Below are 12,504 nucleotides of genomic sequence, written 5' to 3' on the forward strand. Positions count from 1 at the left end.
CAAAATTGGTAAAGGTTAAAGAGATGATACCGTGTGAAAAATGGTCGTTATTTTATTATGAAAATCTTTTCTTTGAAAACCATATGCAACCCTTTCGAAATTTTATATAGTTAAGCTGTGAAAAAATAAACGCAAGGGGACCTTTGCCTATTGCTACCATTTTTCTTTATTGTGTCATGCCATTTGTCGTCTCGGTCTTTTAATTTAGCGCCCTTGCACCCGTAAATATCCCGGATGTGTCACACAATTCTGCCCAATGTTCTCATTGCGATAGTTTCCCTTCATCTGATTAGCTGTTAAACGCATTTGATAGAGGAAAAAGCTAACACTGCGAACAATAATATGCTCACGGGATCTGGTCTGTGGAAGCTACGTCCTCTGTTGCAAGACGGAAGCAAGGAGATAGGAAAAGCTTGGTTTCCTTCGGGGGGACAATGATGACGGCGTGGACAAGGCTCTGGTAAGAGAATGAAAGCGTTTTTAAGGCTCGTCATGTTTAAGCTCTGTAAAATCCAAAAGTCGGGGGCTCGACTCCTTTGGGGGACTTAGATTTGAATTCGTCTTTGTTCCAAGCTCGAAACAAAAACGAAAGTGTAAAAGTTTCTCTAAAACCAAATAATTTTATCTCCGCTCTAACCTTTTATATTCCAAGCGTATTGAGATTTCATAGAATAACATACTCTTTTTATTCTTAAATGAAGTTATGACATTTACCGCGTTTTGTGATTTTTTAGGATAACTGAACCTTTCTAATATAGAAAGTGGAACACGAACGTTGCCATTTTGAATCGTGGCTGACACCTCGATCTCTTACCTCTTTTCTTAATTTTTTGGAAATCAGTTTAAACGATTTTAAGATATCTAATCTTGATTTTGCCTTATTACGCTTTATGTGAGGTAAATAAATTTCGCATTGCTCTGCATACCAATCAGATGAAAGAAAATCGACCACTTCTCGATCACTCTCGTTTTCCCGCGATTTTTGAGCACTCTCCGTGTTCTTTCCCTTCATCTTGTTATTCAAAACCCTTTATTCATTACGAAATCATTATAATTTATACAAAGTGCGGTACTCGTGCTTATGCTAATTGCATAGTTGTGCGTCCTATGTGAGTGCGAAGGTGACAATTACAGAGTGCAACAATCTGATTGGCTCAGTTTTGGTTTTCCGAAACTTAATTGAAATGTGCGCTACCGATGTTATTTGCGTTTGCTATAGGAAAAAGCTAACACCGCGAACAATAATATGCTCATGGGATCTGGTTTGTGGAAGCTACATCCTCTGTTGCCATTGGGGCTGGGTCTTTCATTCACTTGCTTTGTTTCATACTCCTCTAAAAAGAAGCGATATATCAGCTTCAGAAAGTTAATACGACAGATTTAAACCGTTAGTAAACAGCTCTTGAATAAAACAAAAATGACTCAGTCTCTGCGAGCTACATGCACGTGGAATGTTCTTATCGAACCAAATCCAAAATCATTATGTGGCATTAATCTCCGGATTGTCAAGAAACTTTGAATTTATGTGACCTATTGATTCCATGCTTCTTTACTTGACTTGTCGAAACTGAAAGTGTGCGAAAGTTAAAAAGTGAATAAAAGAGGTAAGTTAGGAGGTAAGAGTATAACGGGGTAATTAAGTATCATCAACTGAGCTGATAACGTAAATTGGCCACAGTAAGAGTTTAAAAGCTGACGTTTCGAGCGTTAGCCCCTCGTCAGAGGGAATAGGCTAACGCTCAAAAACGCCGGCTTTTAAAGTTAAAAGGTGTCTGGCAAACCTGTTTTGAGGAAAAGATCTTTTGTTTGGTATATGCCACCTCTGTATCCCATACATGTGTACAGTCCCTCGTCCTCTTCGGTCACGTTAATTATTTTTAAGGTGAACAGCCCTCCATGTTTGCCAATAGTGGTTTCCCGTATCATTTTGTGACGATCATCATGTAAGATCCTCGTGCCGTTAAACAGCCAAGCCTCACCCTCGACATGATGTAATTTACATTTGAGTGTAACAGTTCCATGCAGATAAGCTGTTTGGCGTTTACCATCAATCTTCAAGTATTTCACTTGGGGAGGATGTTTGATATCTTTATCTGCATCGGGTAGAGTAAGAGTGGTTTAGTCACCAAATATTACAGGTAATGGTTGAAACACAAAATATCACAGCAAAGGGCGTGGGCACCGAACATTATATTTTATGGTTTTAGCTAAATCGTGGTTAAACAACGGGGCCCAGTTGTTCGAAGGCTGATTAGTGCTAACCCATGGATAAATTTTAATCCGGATATTTTTGTTCTTTTGTTCAAAAGCCTCTTTGGGGAAATTTTTACTGATTCTTTGTGGGGTATACAATCGTCAAACTGTAATCAAATATACTATATTAAAAGCTTTCAAACCTGAAATCTAATTTCACACCAATTCTGGGTTATCTTAACCCCAGAATCGGTTGATAAAGTGGATATTATCTGACGTTGATCAACGTTGACATTGGCACCAAAGGATTCTGTTCCATAAAAGTGGCAACTTACTTCCTAGGATATTTTTTAGTTTCTTTCCAAGATTTTTTTTTCGGAGCCGGAAAATCTTAAACAAAAACATGATATCTAACAACCAGTTGTGGAAAACAAGCGCAAGTCGAAGCTGGGGAGAATGGCAGGAAGTTTTTATTATCTCTTGCAGCGTAACACCTCAACTTAAGCATAACGCATATGAACAGCCGTCAAGGTTTCTGTTCTCGGACCACACTAGTTTTCGTGATTTCAGGTCAGTGTTGTTCTGCAGAAGATGGTTCAGAGATGGCCATCTTTTGGAAATCTGTTTAAACGATTATAAGATATCTAAAAATAAATATTTGACTCGAATAATTTTTTTTCTTGTGATCTTTAGAGAGGTATCTGTCTGAGAACCTCGGGTTGTTGCTTTGCACATGCGACCCTCTTAATGAGACGAACTCAAAATGTCGGTGTCTAAGTCAAAATTTTGGCACATTTAAAGTCAATTTTTAAATCATTGGGTTACTCTTTGAATTCCCAAACCATGCACAGAAAAATCAGGGGAGATTAGAACTATGTGGCTTCGATTCCATGCTTCTTTACTTGACCTGTTAGTTAAGTGTGTGAAAGTTAAAAAGTGAATAAAGGGGGTAAGCTTCTCAAGAAACTGTAGTGCTGCGTCGGTGGGAAAGTATAACGGGGTAACTCAGTATTCTCAATGAGTTGATAACGTAAATTGCCCACAGTAAAGAGTTTAAAAGCTGGCGTTTCGAGCGTCAGCCCATCGTCAGAGCGGAATTTTGGTCATTTACGACTACGGTGACCCCAAAATGACACAAAATGACATATTGAAGGGAAGGAAAATTTTTACAGTTAACTCTTCTTACAGCTAACGGTTAAAACATGTCAATTTTTACGCCTAAGGGCTAAATAAACGGTTAACCCCGTTGAGATCCTCTAAAAGCTGCTTCATGCCTAAGGAATAAGTTACAACTCAGATAGTCTGTCTTTAAATAACTGAACTTTCCAGGAATAACAAAGCTTGATGTTAAAACTGTTTCTTGTTTTAGTAAAAGGTTTAAATTCCTTTGAGGGCTTTATTCAGACAGCGAACTCTTACTTGACGTTTTCACGTTTTCATTTTCATGTTTCAGTTGATTACCGAAAGAAATCCGAGGTTGCATTGATTTTGTCTTATTATGCTTTATGCTAAGTAAAAAAATTTCGCATTGCTCTGCATATCAATCAGATGAAAGACTAAAATCGATCACGTCTCGGTCACTCTCGTTTTTCCGACGATTTAGACACTCTCCATGTTCGTACTTTGACTTCTCTCTCATTGCGATAGTTTCCCTTAATCTGATTGGCTCAGTTTTGGTTTTACGACACTCAATTGAAATGTGCGCTACAGCTGTTATTTACGTTTGCTCAGGAAAAAGCTAACACCGCGAACAATAATATGCTCACGGGATCTGGTTTGTGGAAGCTATATCCTCTGTTGCCATTGGGGCTGGGCCTTTTATTCACTCCCTTTGTTTCATGCTCCTCTAAAAACAAGCGATATGTTAGCTTCAGAAAGTTAATACGACAGATTTAACAGTTAGCAAACATCTCTCGAATAAAACAGAAATGAATCAGTCTCTGCGAGCTACATGCACGTGGAATGTTCTTATCGAACCAAGCCCAAAATCGTTATGTGACATTAATCTCCGGGGTGTCGAGAAACTTTGAATTTATATGACCTATTGATTCTCTCCCTTTCACATCCCTGCTTTATCAGCCTCCGACAAGAGAATATCACAGTTGATATTCTCTTGCCTGCGACGGTTTAAAATTTGGTACATTTGACTTCACGCTGGCTTAAAGCCGTCATGGTTGGGCTCCTTAAGTGTATTCTAATAAATAGCATTTAATTCTAAAGGAATTATCGTCATTCGTTACTTACTTTTGGGATCTTGGTCGTTATCAGATGTTGAGAGACGAATTGGAGACGTAGACGAACAGATAGGAAAAGCTTGGTTTCCTTCGGGAGGACAGTAATGACAGCTTGGACAAGGCTCTGGTAAGAGAATGAAAGCGTTTGTAAGGCTCGTCATGTTTAAGCTCAAAGCTCAAAGCGTAAAGGGATTTCATAGAATAACGTACTCTTTTTATTCTTAAATGAAGTTATGACATTTACCGCGTTTTGTGATTTGTTAGATAACTGGGCCTTTCGAATATAAAAAGTGGAACACGATGGCCATTTTGGATCGTGGCTGACACCTCGGTCACTAACCTTTTTTCTCCATCTTTTGGAAATCTGTTTGAACGATTGTAAGATATCTAAAAATAAATTTTTGACTAGAATAACTGTTTTTTTCTTGCGACGTTTAGGGAGGTATCTGTCTGGGAACCTCGGGTTATTGCTTTGCACATGCGGCCCTCTTATTGAGATGATCCCAAAATGTCTGTGTCTTAGTCGTAACTTTGGCACACAATCAATTTTTAAAGTATTGGGTAACTCTTTGAATTCTCAAACCATGCACAGAAGAAACAGCGGAGATAAGAACTATGTGGCTTCGATTCCATGCTTCTTTACTTGAACTGTTAAGTAAAGAAAGTTAAAACGTGAATAAAAGGGGTAAGTTTCTAAATAACCTATGGTGCTGCGTCGGTGGGAGAGTATAACAGGGAGATTTGGTGTTATCAACTGAGTTGATAACTTAAATAGGCTACCGTAAAGAGTATCAAAGTTGACTTTTCGGGCGTCAGCCCTTCGTCAGAGCAAATGGGCAGACGCTCAAAACGCCAGCTTTTAAAGTTAAAAGATGTCTGGCAAACCTGTTTTGAGGACAAGATCTTTTGTTTTGGATATGTCACTTCTGTATGCTAAACATGTGTACCGTCCCTCGTCCTTTTCAGTCACGTTAATTATTTTCAAGGCGAACAGCCTTTCATGTTTGGCAATAGTGATTTCCCGTATCATTTTGTGACGACCACCATGTGAGACCCTTGTGCCGTTAAACAGCCAAGCATCAGCCGCGACATGAAGTAATTTACATTTGAGTGTAACAGTTCCATGCAGATAGGCTGTTTGGCGGTTACCATCGATCTTCACGTATTCCACTTGTGGAGGAGGTTTGCAACTTTTAACTGCATCGGGCAGAATAAGAATGGTTCAGTCACCAAACATTACAGCTAATGGTTGAAGCACTAAATATCACAGCAAATGGGGTGGGCACCGAACATTATAGTTTATGGTTTTTAGCTAAATCATTGTAAAACAACAGGGCCCAGCTGTTCGAAGGCTGATTAGCGCTAACCCGCGAATGAATTTAATCCAGGTTATTTCACTCTTTCGTTCAAAAACCTGTTCGGGATAATTTTACCTATTCTTTGTGTGGCATCCAATCGTGAAACTGTAAACAAAAAGAATTTTAACTGAATTTCCTTTTAAAGCTTTCAGATCTGAGATCAAATTTCACACCAACTCTGGGTTATCTTAAACCAGCTTTGAACAAGTCGGCCCAGGGTTACAACGCCATACCCGTGACATTAAGAGAGCATGTCTTATTGACAGTTCCAAACTTGTTAGCGGCTACACATGTGTATTGTCCTCTATCGTCTCTCCCGGCAAACTTTATTTTCAGCGTTTGACCGCAGGACAGTCTGTCAATCTTCACGAGGCTTTTTTTCTCACTGAGTGATTTTCCATTATGCAACCACGTGATGTTAGCATAAGTACTGGAGATAACCTCACACGCGATTTGCACATTCACATCCAAGTATACAGTCTGGCTTGGAGTCAGACAAGTCACCTTAGGTAGGTCTACACAAAATGAAAAAAAGGAAAACATACACATGTATATATATATATATATATGTATACATATATATATATGTATATACACTCGGTTGCTTAAACGTTGACACCTAAAAAGCAGAATCCATAAACGGCGAGACCCGAAAGTTTCTGGGAACTGCTCCGCATATGTACATAATCATTGATTCACTTATTCACCCTTATGTCAAGCTTTTTCTTATGGTAATTTTTCGAGCCCTTTGTCAGAGCGGAATTCACTCTAACGAAGAGCTCGCGCTCGAACGTCGGGGTCCTACTAGGTCTAGGAGACACATGAATAAAGGGGGTAAGTTTATAAAGAAATTTTGGTGCTGCGTCGGTGGGAGAGTGTAACAGGGTAATTAAGTATTATTAACTGAGTTGATAACGTAAATTGGCCACCGTAGAGAGTTCTAAAGCCGACGTTTCGAGCGTTAGCCCATTCGCTCAACCGGCGAAGGGCTAACGCTCGAAACGTCAGCTTTAAAATTCTCCACGGTGCCCAATTAACGTTATCAACTAAGTTGATAAAACTAAAGTACTTAGAACAGTTGACGTAAAACAACAAAGAACAAAACGACAAAAGAAAGAGGAAAACTATGAAAACAATAAGTTAATGATGCGCTGTTCTATCCTGACTTGTCCTGTGTCTTCTACATCAACAAGAAGCTAAACATCAGCTTCAGGAGCTTTTTACGGTGGCCAATTTACGTTACAGTAAAAAAACCCGCGTATAGGAACCTGAACAGCCTAAACAGATTCTTATGTAAATGGTACTTGAGGCAAATTTAGGCTATCAAGGTTCCTAAAATAGGTTCTTATATTTTCTTATGAATATTATTTAAATATATTATAAATATCATCTCATAATACAATATGAATAATTTATGCCATAATGCCTAAAGGCAGTACAGTGCAGGTATGTCCTTAACAAAACATATGGTCAAACAAACTCAAAGTCAGTTCTCTGAAATGCCATTTCAAAGATGATACCAAGAAAATCATGGGACAAATACAGTACATCCATAACCAGCTCCAAGCAATCAACCTACAGTATTGCCTTTTTTGGAGTTCTCTGTGATACTTTAACGAGCAATTAGGAGAAATGAAAAAAATTAAAAACTGTTTGACTCTAGCCCTTGAGGTATGATCATGCGAAATGGAGCTCGTCAATCCTTACGACAAATGTCTTGTGGCGGTCAAAAACCAAGATGGAAACCTGGTTAGTCATGCACCAAAGGAATCATCGAAGTTCTTTCAGAAGTTCCTAAACGATTCTGGAGAACGTGAAGCAGAATGCATTGGAAATAGGCTCAATGCTGGGAAAGGAAAAGGGGTTGAAATCCCTGTGGACTACAGACTTGTGGCCAATGAGTCCTATCTGGGAAGGCTCACGATGAAATTATGGACGAAGGACTTTGCTGATGATATCAACATCAATAAGAGTAAGAGTCAGCGGATCACAGGAAGCTTAACAAGATAAAAAACACTCATTGTTCATATATATATATGAACAATGTGTGTTTTTTATGTTATCTTTTATATATATATATATATATCAGCCACAAGCAAAAACAATTGATATGCTGTATCTCAAGGATCTATCACTTTAAAGCATTGCCCATTGGGAGCTTACTTTGTTTTGATATTTTTCCATTATTTATTTCATTGGGATACATTTTTATGTTTTATATTTAATATTTTGTGATTCTTACAGAGTCAGAGATGGTCAGAAAGCTTTCTTTGATATTAGTAGAGTGCCATACTTGCAAATACTTGAAGAATTATTTGAATGGTAAACACGATAGACACACAACACAGCACTTTAACTTGAAAGAAAAAAATGTTATGTCAAATTACTTTAAATATAATCAGATAATGATCTTAATTCATCAGTTTCTATTTATTCTGTACACTTTTACAGCTACTCCACTGGTTAGAACCTAACTTAAAATTTCAGCCTTAATAGGTTGTCATGTGAAGGGGGTTTAAAATGAAAATTTTAGCCTAACAGCTTCTTAAAACCCAGGTTCTTATCCGCGGGTTTTTTTACTGTAGTTGACTCGGTCGATAAAGCAAAAATTATCTTTTATTACCCCAACCGACGCAGCACTTCCGTTTTGTTAAAAAAATTATTTTCCTTGTTATGATAATTACTTTCCGGCTTCCCTGAACTCGGTCGCCTTGTTGTATTGTTTTGCTTCTGTCCTTGTCTTTTTCATTTTTTTTTTTTGACCTACTAACTCTCTTTTGCACAAGGGAAGGCTACGAGAAACAAAACGGGAATCTCCACTCATGAAACCTTTTGAGCTAACAATACATTTCTTGAGTCGCTCGTGCAACAGTACTCACAATGAAGGAAGTCAATAATTTAGCGCTGCGGTTTCGGGATTTTTTTCCTTGTAGCTTTCGTCGGTTTTTGATTGGACAATCACATCACTTTCAGGGATGTGATATTTTTCAGTTTCCTTTTTTCTCGGGGCCGCAAAATCCTAAACAAAAAACAAAGATCTAATATCCAATTGTGGGAAACAAGCGCAAGTCGAAGTCGGAGGGAATGGCGGAAGTGTTTACTATCTCTTGCAGCGCAACAACTGCCGAATAACGCATATGAACAGCCGTCGGGGTTTCCTTTCTCAGAAAATCTTATGTTTTGCCACGTCTTCGTTGCCATCGCGGTTGTGGTCTGCCTCCCATTTTCTTTTCATATAGTCGATCACTGCGGCGAAGCGTACTAGTTCTTGAATTTAACAAAGGAAAATTTTACAACTCTCTATCCGTTTTCGGTTTCGGGTTTTTTCAGAGTTTATCATTACCCTTACCTCCTGTTTGGTTGATATCATGTTTTATTCCATGAGATCCACAAGTGAACTGAGGATATGCTGAAAAGAAACAGACGATTCAAATTGTAGCAATGATCAATGAAAGTATAGTTGTCATATTCATATGAAATTTTCATGACGAACATTTTTTGCTCTCAGCTTTCCAACTTCGTTAACTCGGGTCATCTTGAAAAAATATCGGCATTCATTTTAGATGTTCCTGTTTGCAATGAGATTTCTATCAGCTCTTTGCTATAGGTTTTTTGCTGAATCCTTACAGTTAAGTATGGGTTTTGTTTTCGTGAGCAAATTAGTACTCACAAGTTCCTTTCAATTCTGTTACCGCTTCAATGCTGAAGCGAATGGTTTAACACAATACGCGTTCAGACTCGTCTGGGCGAGTTCCGAATTTGAATAGCGGATTAGATCCATACTGATTTGACTATGATTTCTCTAGTTCTGTTGCAAACAAAAGAAATCACGATTTAGTTCGACTGTAAAATCAATATACTCAATCCGTTCCTTCATGAATTACTAAACGGAAAAAACCTCGCCGAGGAAGTCGCGGGATGACTTTGTTTACGTTTTAAAACGGTGATTCTGCCTTTGTCTACGTTCTTTCTAGCGTCATTTGAAATCAATTTAACTCACTCAGACCGTCTTGTTTGCCTTCCATTATGGTTTGATATTGTTGAAATGACTGCATGTTCAAAAAAGTCTAGATAAATTCGCAATCTATGCGTCAAAAAAGGTTCTGTTTTCTCAGAAAGTGAAACTTATGAGTGATTCGGGGTTTCCTTTGCATACTCACCATCAATGGCTTCTTCTATTGAGAACACGAATAAGAAAACGAGAATCCAAAAGTGCAATTTACGTCCTGAATTCATGTTCTTGGTTGCTACTTCAACTACGCTGTCACTTACTGTTCGTCTTCTGAAACCAAGCCAGAAGCTGCAGCAGCGTCCTTTGTAAGGGCGGTTCCGAGAAATGACAGGAAGTTTTCAATCTATATGTGTAATCGGACTATATTTAGCAGTCAATCGAAAAAGGCCATTAAAAATCAACAGATTCAAAATGGGAAGCAACACAAAGATCCTTCAATGAGTAAACAAAATTTAAAAAATGATGATCTAAACCTTGATATTATTATTTTAACTTCGTTCGTTTGATCACATTCTATCTTAGTAAGCAGCACCTGGTTGAATAAAATGATTTGAGTTAAATTCAAACTAATTCAAACGAGACATAAAATCTGACTTCCAGGAAAAAGTATTCGAAGGTGAAAAACCGAATCGTTCAATTGAACCACGTTGAAGATAACAACCGGAAGAAGCTGCCTATAATGTAAGAGGAAGTTTGAATGTTTAAGTTTTGAATCTTAACGAACAGGGAATATGTAGACGCCAATAACTATGGAGAATTACTTGTGCCAAAATTGTCAATCGCTAGTTAAAAAACTCAGTCGTTAGTGCTAAGATATCAATCGCAAGTAAAAAAACTCAGTCGTTAGTGCTAAAATGTCAATCGCTAGTGATAAAACTCACCCGTTAGTACTAGCAAAAAATCGTAATTGTAAATCAGTTCAGCTGGAGTCCGTTCTAAAATGGTCAATCGTTAGTGCTGAAACTTAATCGCTTGTGTTGTTGCACCAAACGCCGCTATAAATCTCCAATTAAAAGCGCTAATTATTAGAGTAATGATATGTTTTATGTTTTGACGGCTGAAAAATGAAAGTATACACCAGTGCGACCCACAATAAACAAAACGCACCTGGCAGTGATAAAAGCACGTGCTGGTCTGCCTGCCCTCAGGAAGTAAATTTCCTAAAATAGATAAAATCTTTCTGTTTGCTTGTTTTTTCGGGGGAGGAGGGTAGGGTAGTTGTGGCCCCAAGGAAATTTTTTATTTAATAACCTATAAGCGAAAAGACAATCTTTTTCAACCAATGACACAGGTTTACTTGGGCAAAAAAAATAAATTTCTGGTGTTGAAGAGAATCAACGACGTCTATCGATTCACCCTTGGGTCGGATGTTGCCTTGTGGTCAGTAACTAAGCCAGTAACCTTAAGCTTCAATGGATCAAGTACCCTTAGCACTCAACTCTTTCGAACATTTGAATGTTAATGAGATGCTTTTGGCTAATAATGGAGGAAAGATGGTTTGTTTTTTAGGCGAAAGATGGTGTTTCTTTTAAGTCAGGAACACTGATTGAAAGGTTAAAGAAATTCCCGTTGCTTTCGAAAGGAGTAGAACAAAGAAAGTCACTTCCGATGTAGAGAGAAACCTAGATATTTTTCAACTAATATTAGCATGCAACCAGCCTTTTTTTGCGCTTGAAAATGATATGGATCACTAAACTTTTATGCAAATTAATCCGTAATTGCGTTTGAGTTATTTTCGCAGAAAATCACGAGGTTTGTGAAGTAGTCACCTAGAACTATTTTTGGTAAAATTTCCGCACAGCCCCATACTTCATTATTCATTCAGTTCTTGGAAAAAAAAAAAAAACAGTTAGAAAGCTACAACACTAATCTTAATTCCCCTTTATAATCTATCATTTCATCTCTGAAAACCATCAAAAGAATCTTTGGTATTTTTTAGTATTTTTGTCTCGGATGCCTTTTAAAATCAGCGACTGTGACAAGTTTCTCTCAACTACACCTGTCACGCAATTCTGGCTCTAGCTGATCACCTGACCAAATGAACCTACATTTTTAGCTCTTTATACAATATGATTGATCAAGAAAGCTAAAAAATGTGAAAAACTCTCGAAACTTTTCGTAGGAATAGAAAATTTCCACGTTTAGAGAGATGCATGTAGGCGAAAAATCGATGGGAAAATCGTAGCGTTTCTTTCTTCTGTCGTTTATTACTTTGGAGATTCATTAGTCTATAATTTGATTGTATATAATCATTATCGCAAATTTAAGGAGATTTTAAAGTCACACGCTGCTTGTTGGTTGACATTATTACAAGTTTTAGTGTGCTACAACTTTGGCTTCTACAGACGAAAAATTCTGCGCTCTCGCTTGAGAGCAAATATCAATAGCTCTATCAAACGAAAACTGTGCTACTATCCCGAAAATAAAATTAAAATAGTGTTGTCGTCGTCACTTACCGCCATCGCACATTTCCATGCAGAAATCCGCAGAACTAACATCTGTTGCGTGACCCGAAAGCTTTCCGTAGGAATTATTCAAGCGCGTTGTTCATGCTGTCTGCTAGATAACAATTTCAGGATAATCTGCAGATCTCTGTGATTATTTGTTTGCTTCGATCGTAAAGTATTTGCATTTTTTTTTTCAAGGATTCTTCTATCACATGTAAATCTACATCTCTCTCGATCGAGTGTTACCGGCGTTTTATTGC

At 37.9% G+C, this 12,504-nt stretch overlaps 1 protein-coding gene across 3 annotated transcripts; it reads right to left on the bottom strand.

Moving 5' to 3' along the window:
- Positions 1–34: 34 nt before the first annotated feature.
- On the bottom strand, positions 35–10,928 carry LOC113667137 (protein sax-3). 3 transcript variants are annotated; one of them, XM_089194324.1, is made up of 8 exons: positions 10,905–10,928; positions 9,946–10,140; positions 9,135–9,194; positions 6,019–6,300; positions 5,313–5,624; positions 4,438–4,551; positions 1,782–2,093; positions 35–457 (listed from the first exon to the last, which is right to left on the bottom strand). In XM_089194324.1, exons 2-8 carry the CDS (start codon positions 10,019–10,021, stop codon positions 297–299), a joined length of 1,317 nt encoding a protein of 438 aa, XP_089050450.1. In that variant the 5' UTR covers positions 10,022–10,140; positions 10,905–10,928; the 3' UTR covers positions 35–296. The 3 variants fall into 3 exon arrangements, with proteins under 3 accessions (XP_089050450.1, XP_089050449.1, XP_089050451.1); XM_089194323.1 differs by lacking the exon at positions 10,905–10,928 and adding an exon at positions 10,679–10,849; XM_089194325.1 differs by lacking the exon at positions 10,905–10,928 and adding an exon at positions 10,679–10,809 and having other exon boundaries at positions 35–1,334.
- Positions 10,929–12,504: the final 1,576 nt, after the last annotated feature.

This window comes from Pocillopora damicornis, chromosome 14 (assembly GCF_964200805.1).
Source record: "Pocillopora damicornis chromosome 14, jaPocDami1.2, whole genome shotgun sequence".
Lineage (NCBI taxonomy): Eukaryota > Metazoa > Cnidaria > Anthozoa > Scleractinia > Pocilloporidae > Pocillopora > Pocillopora damicornis.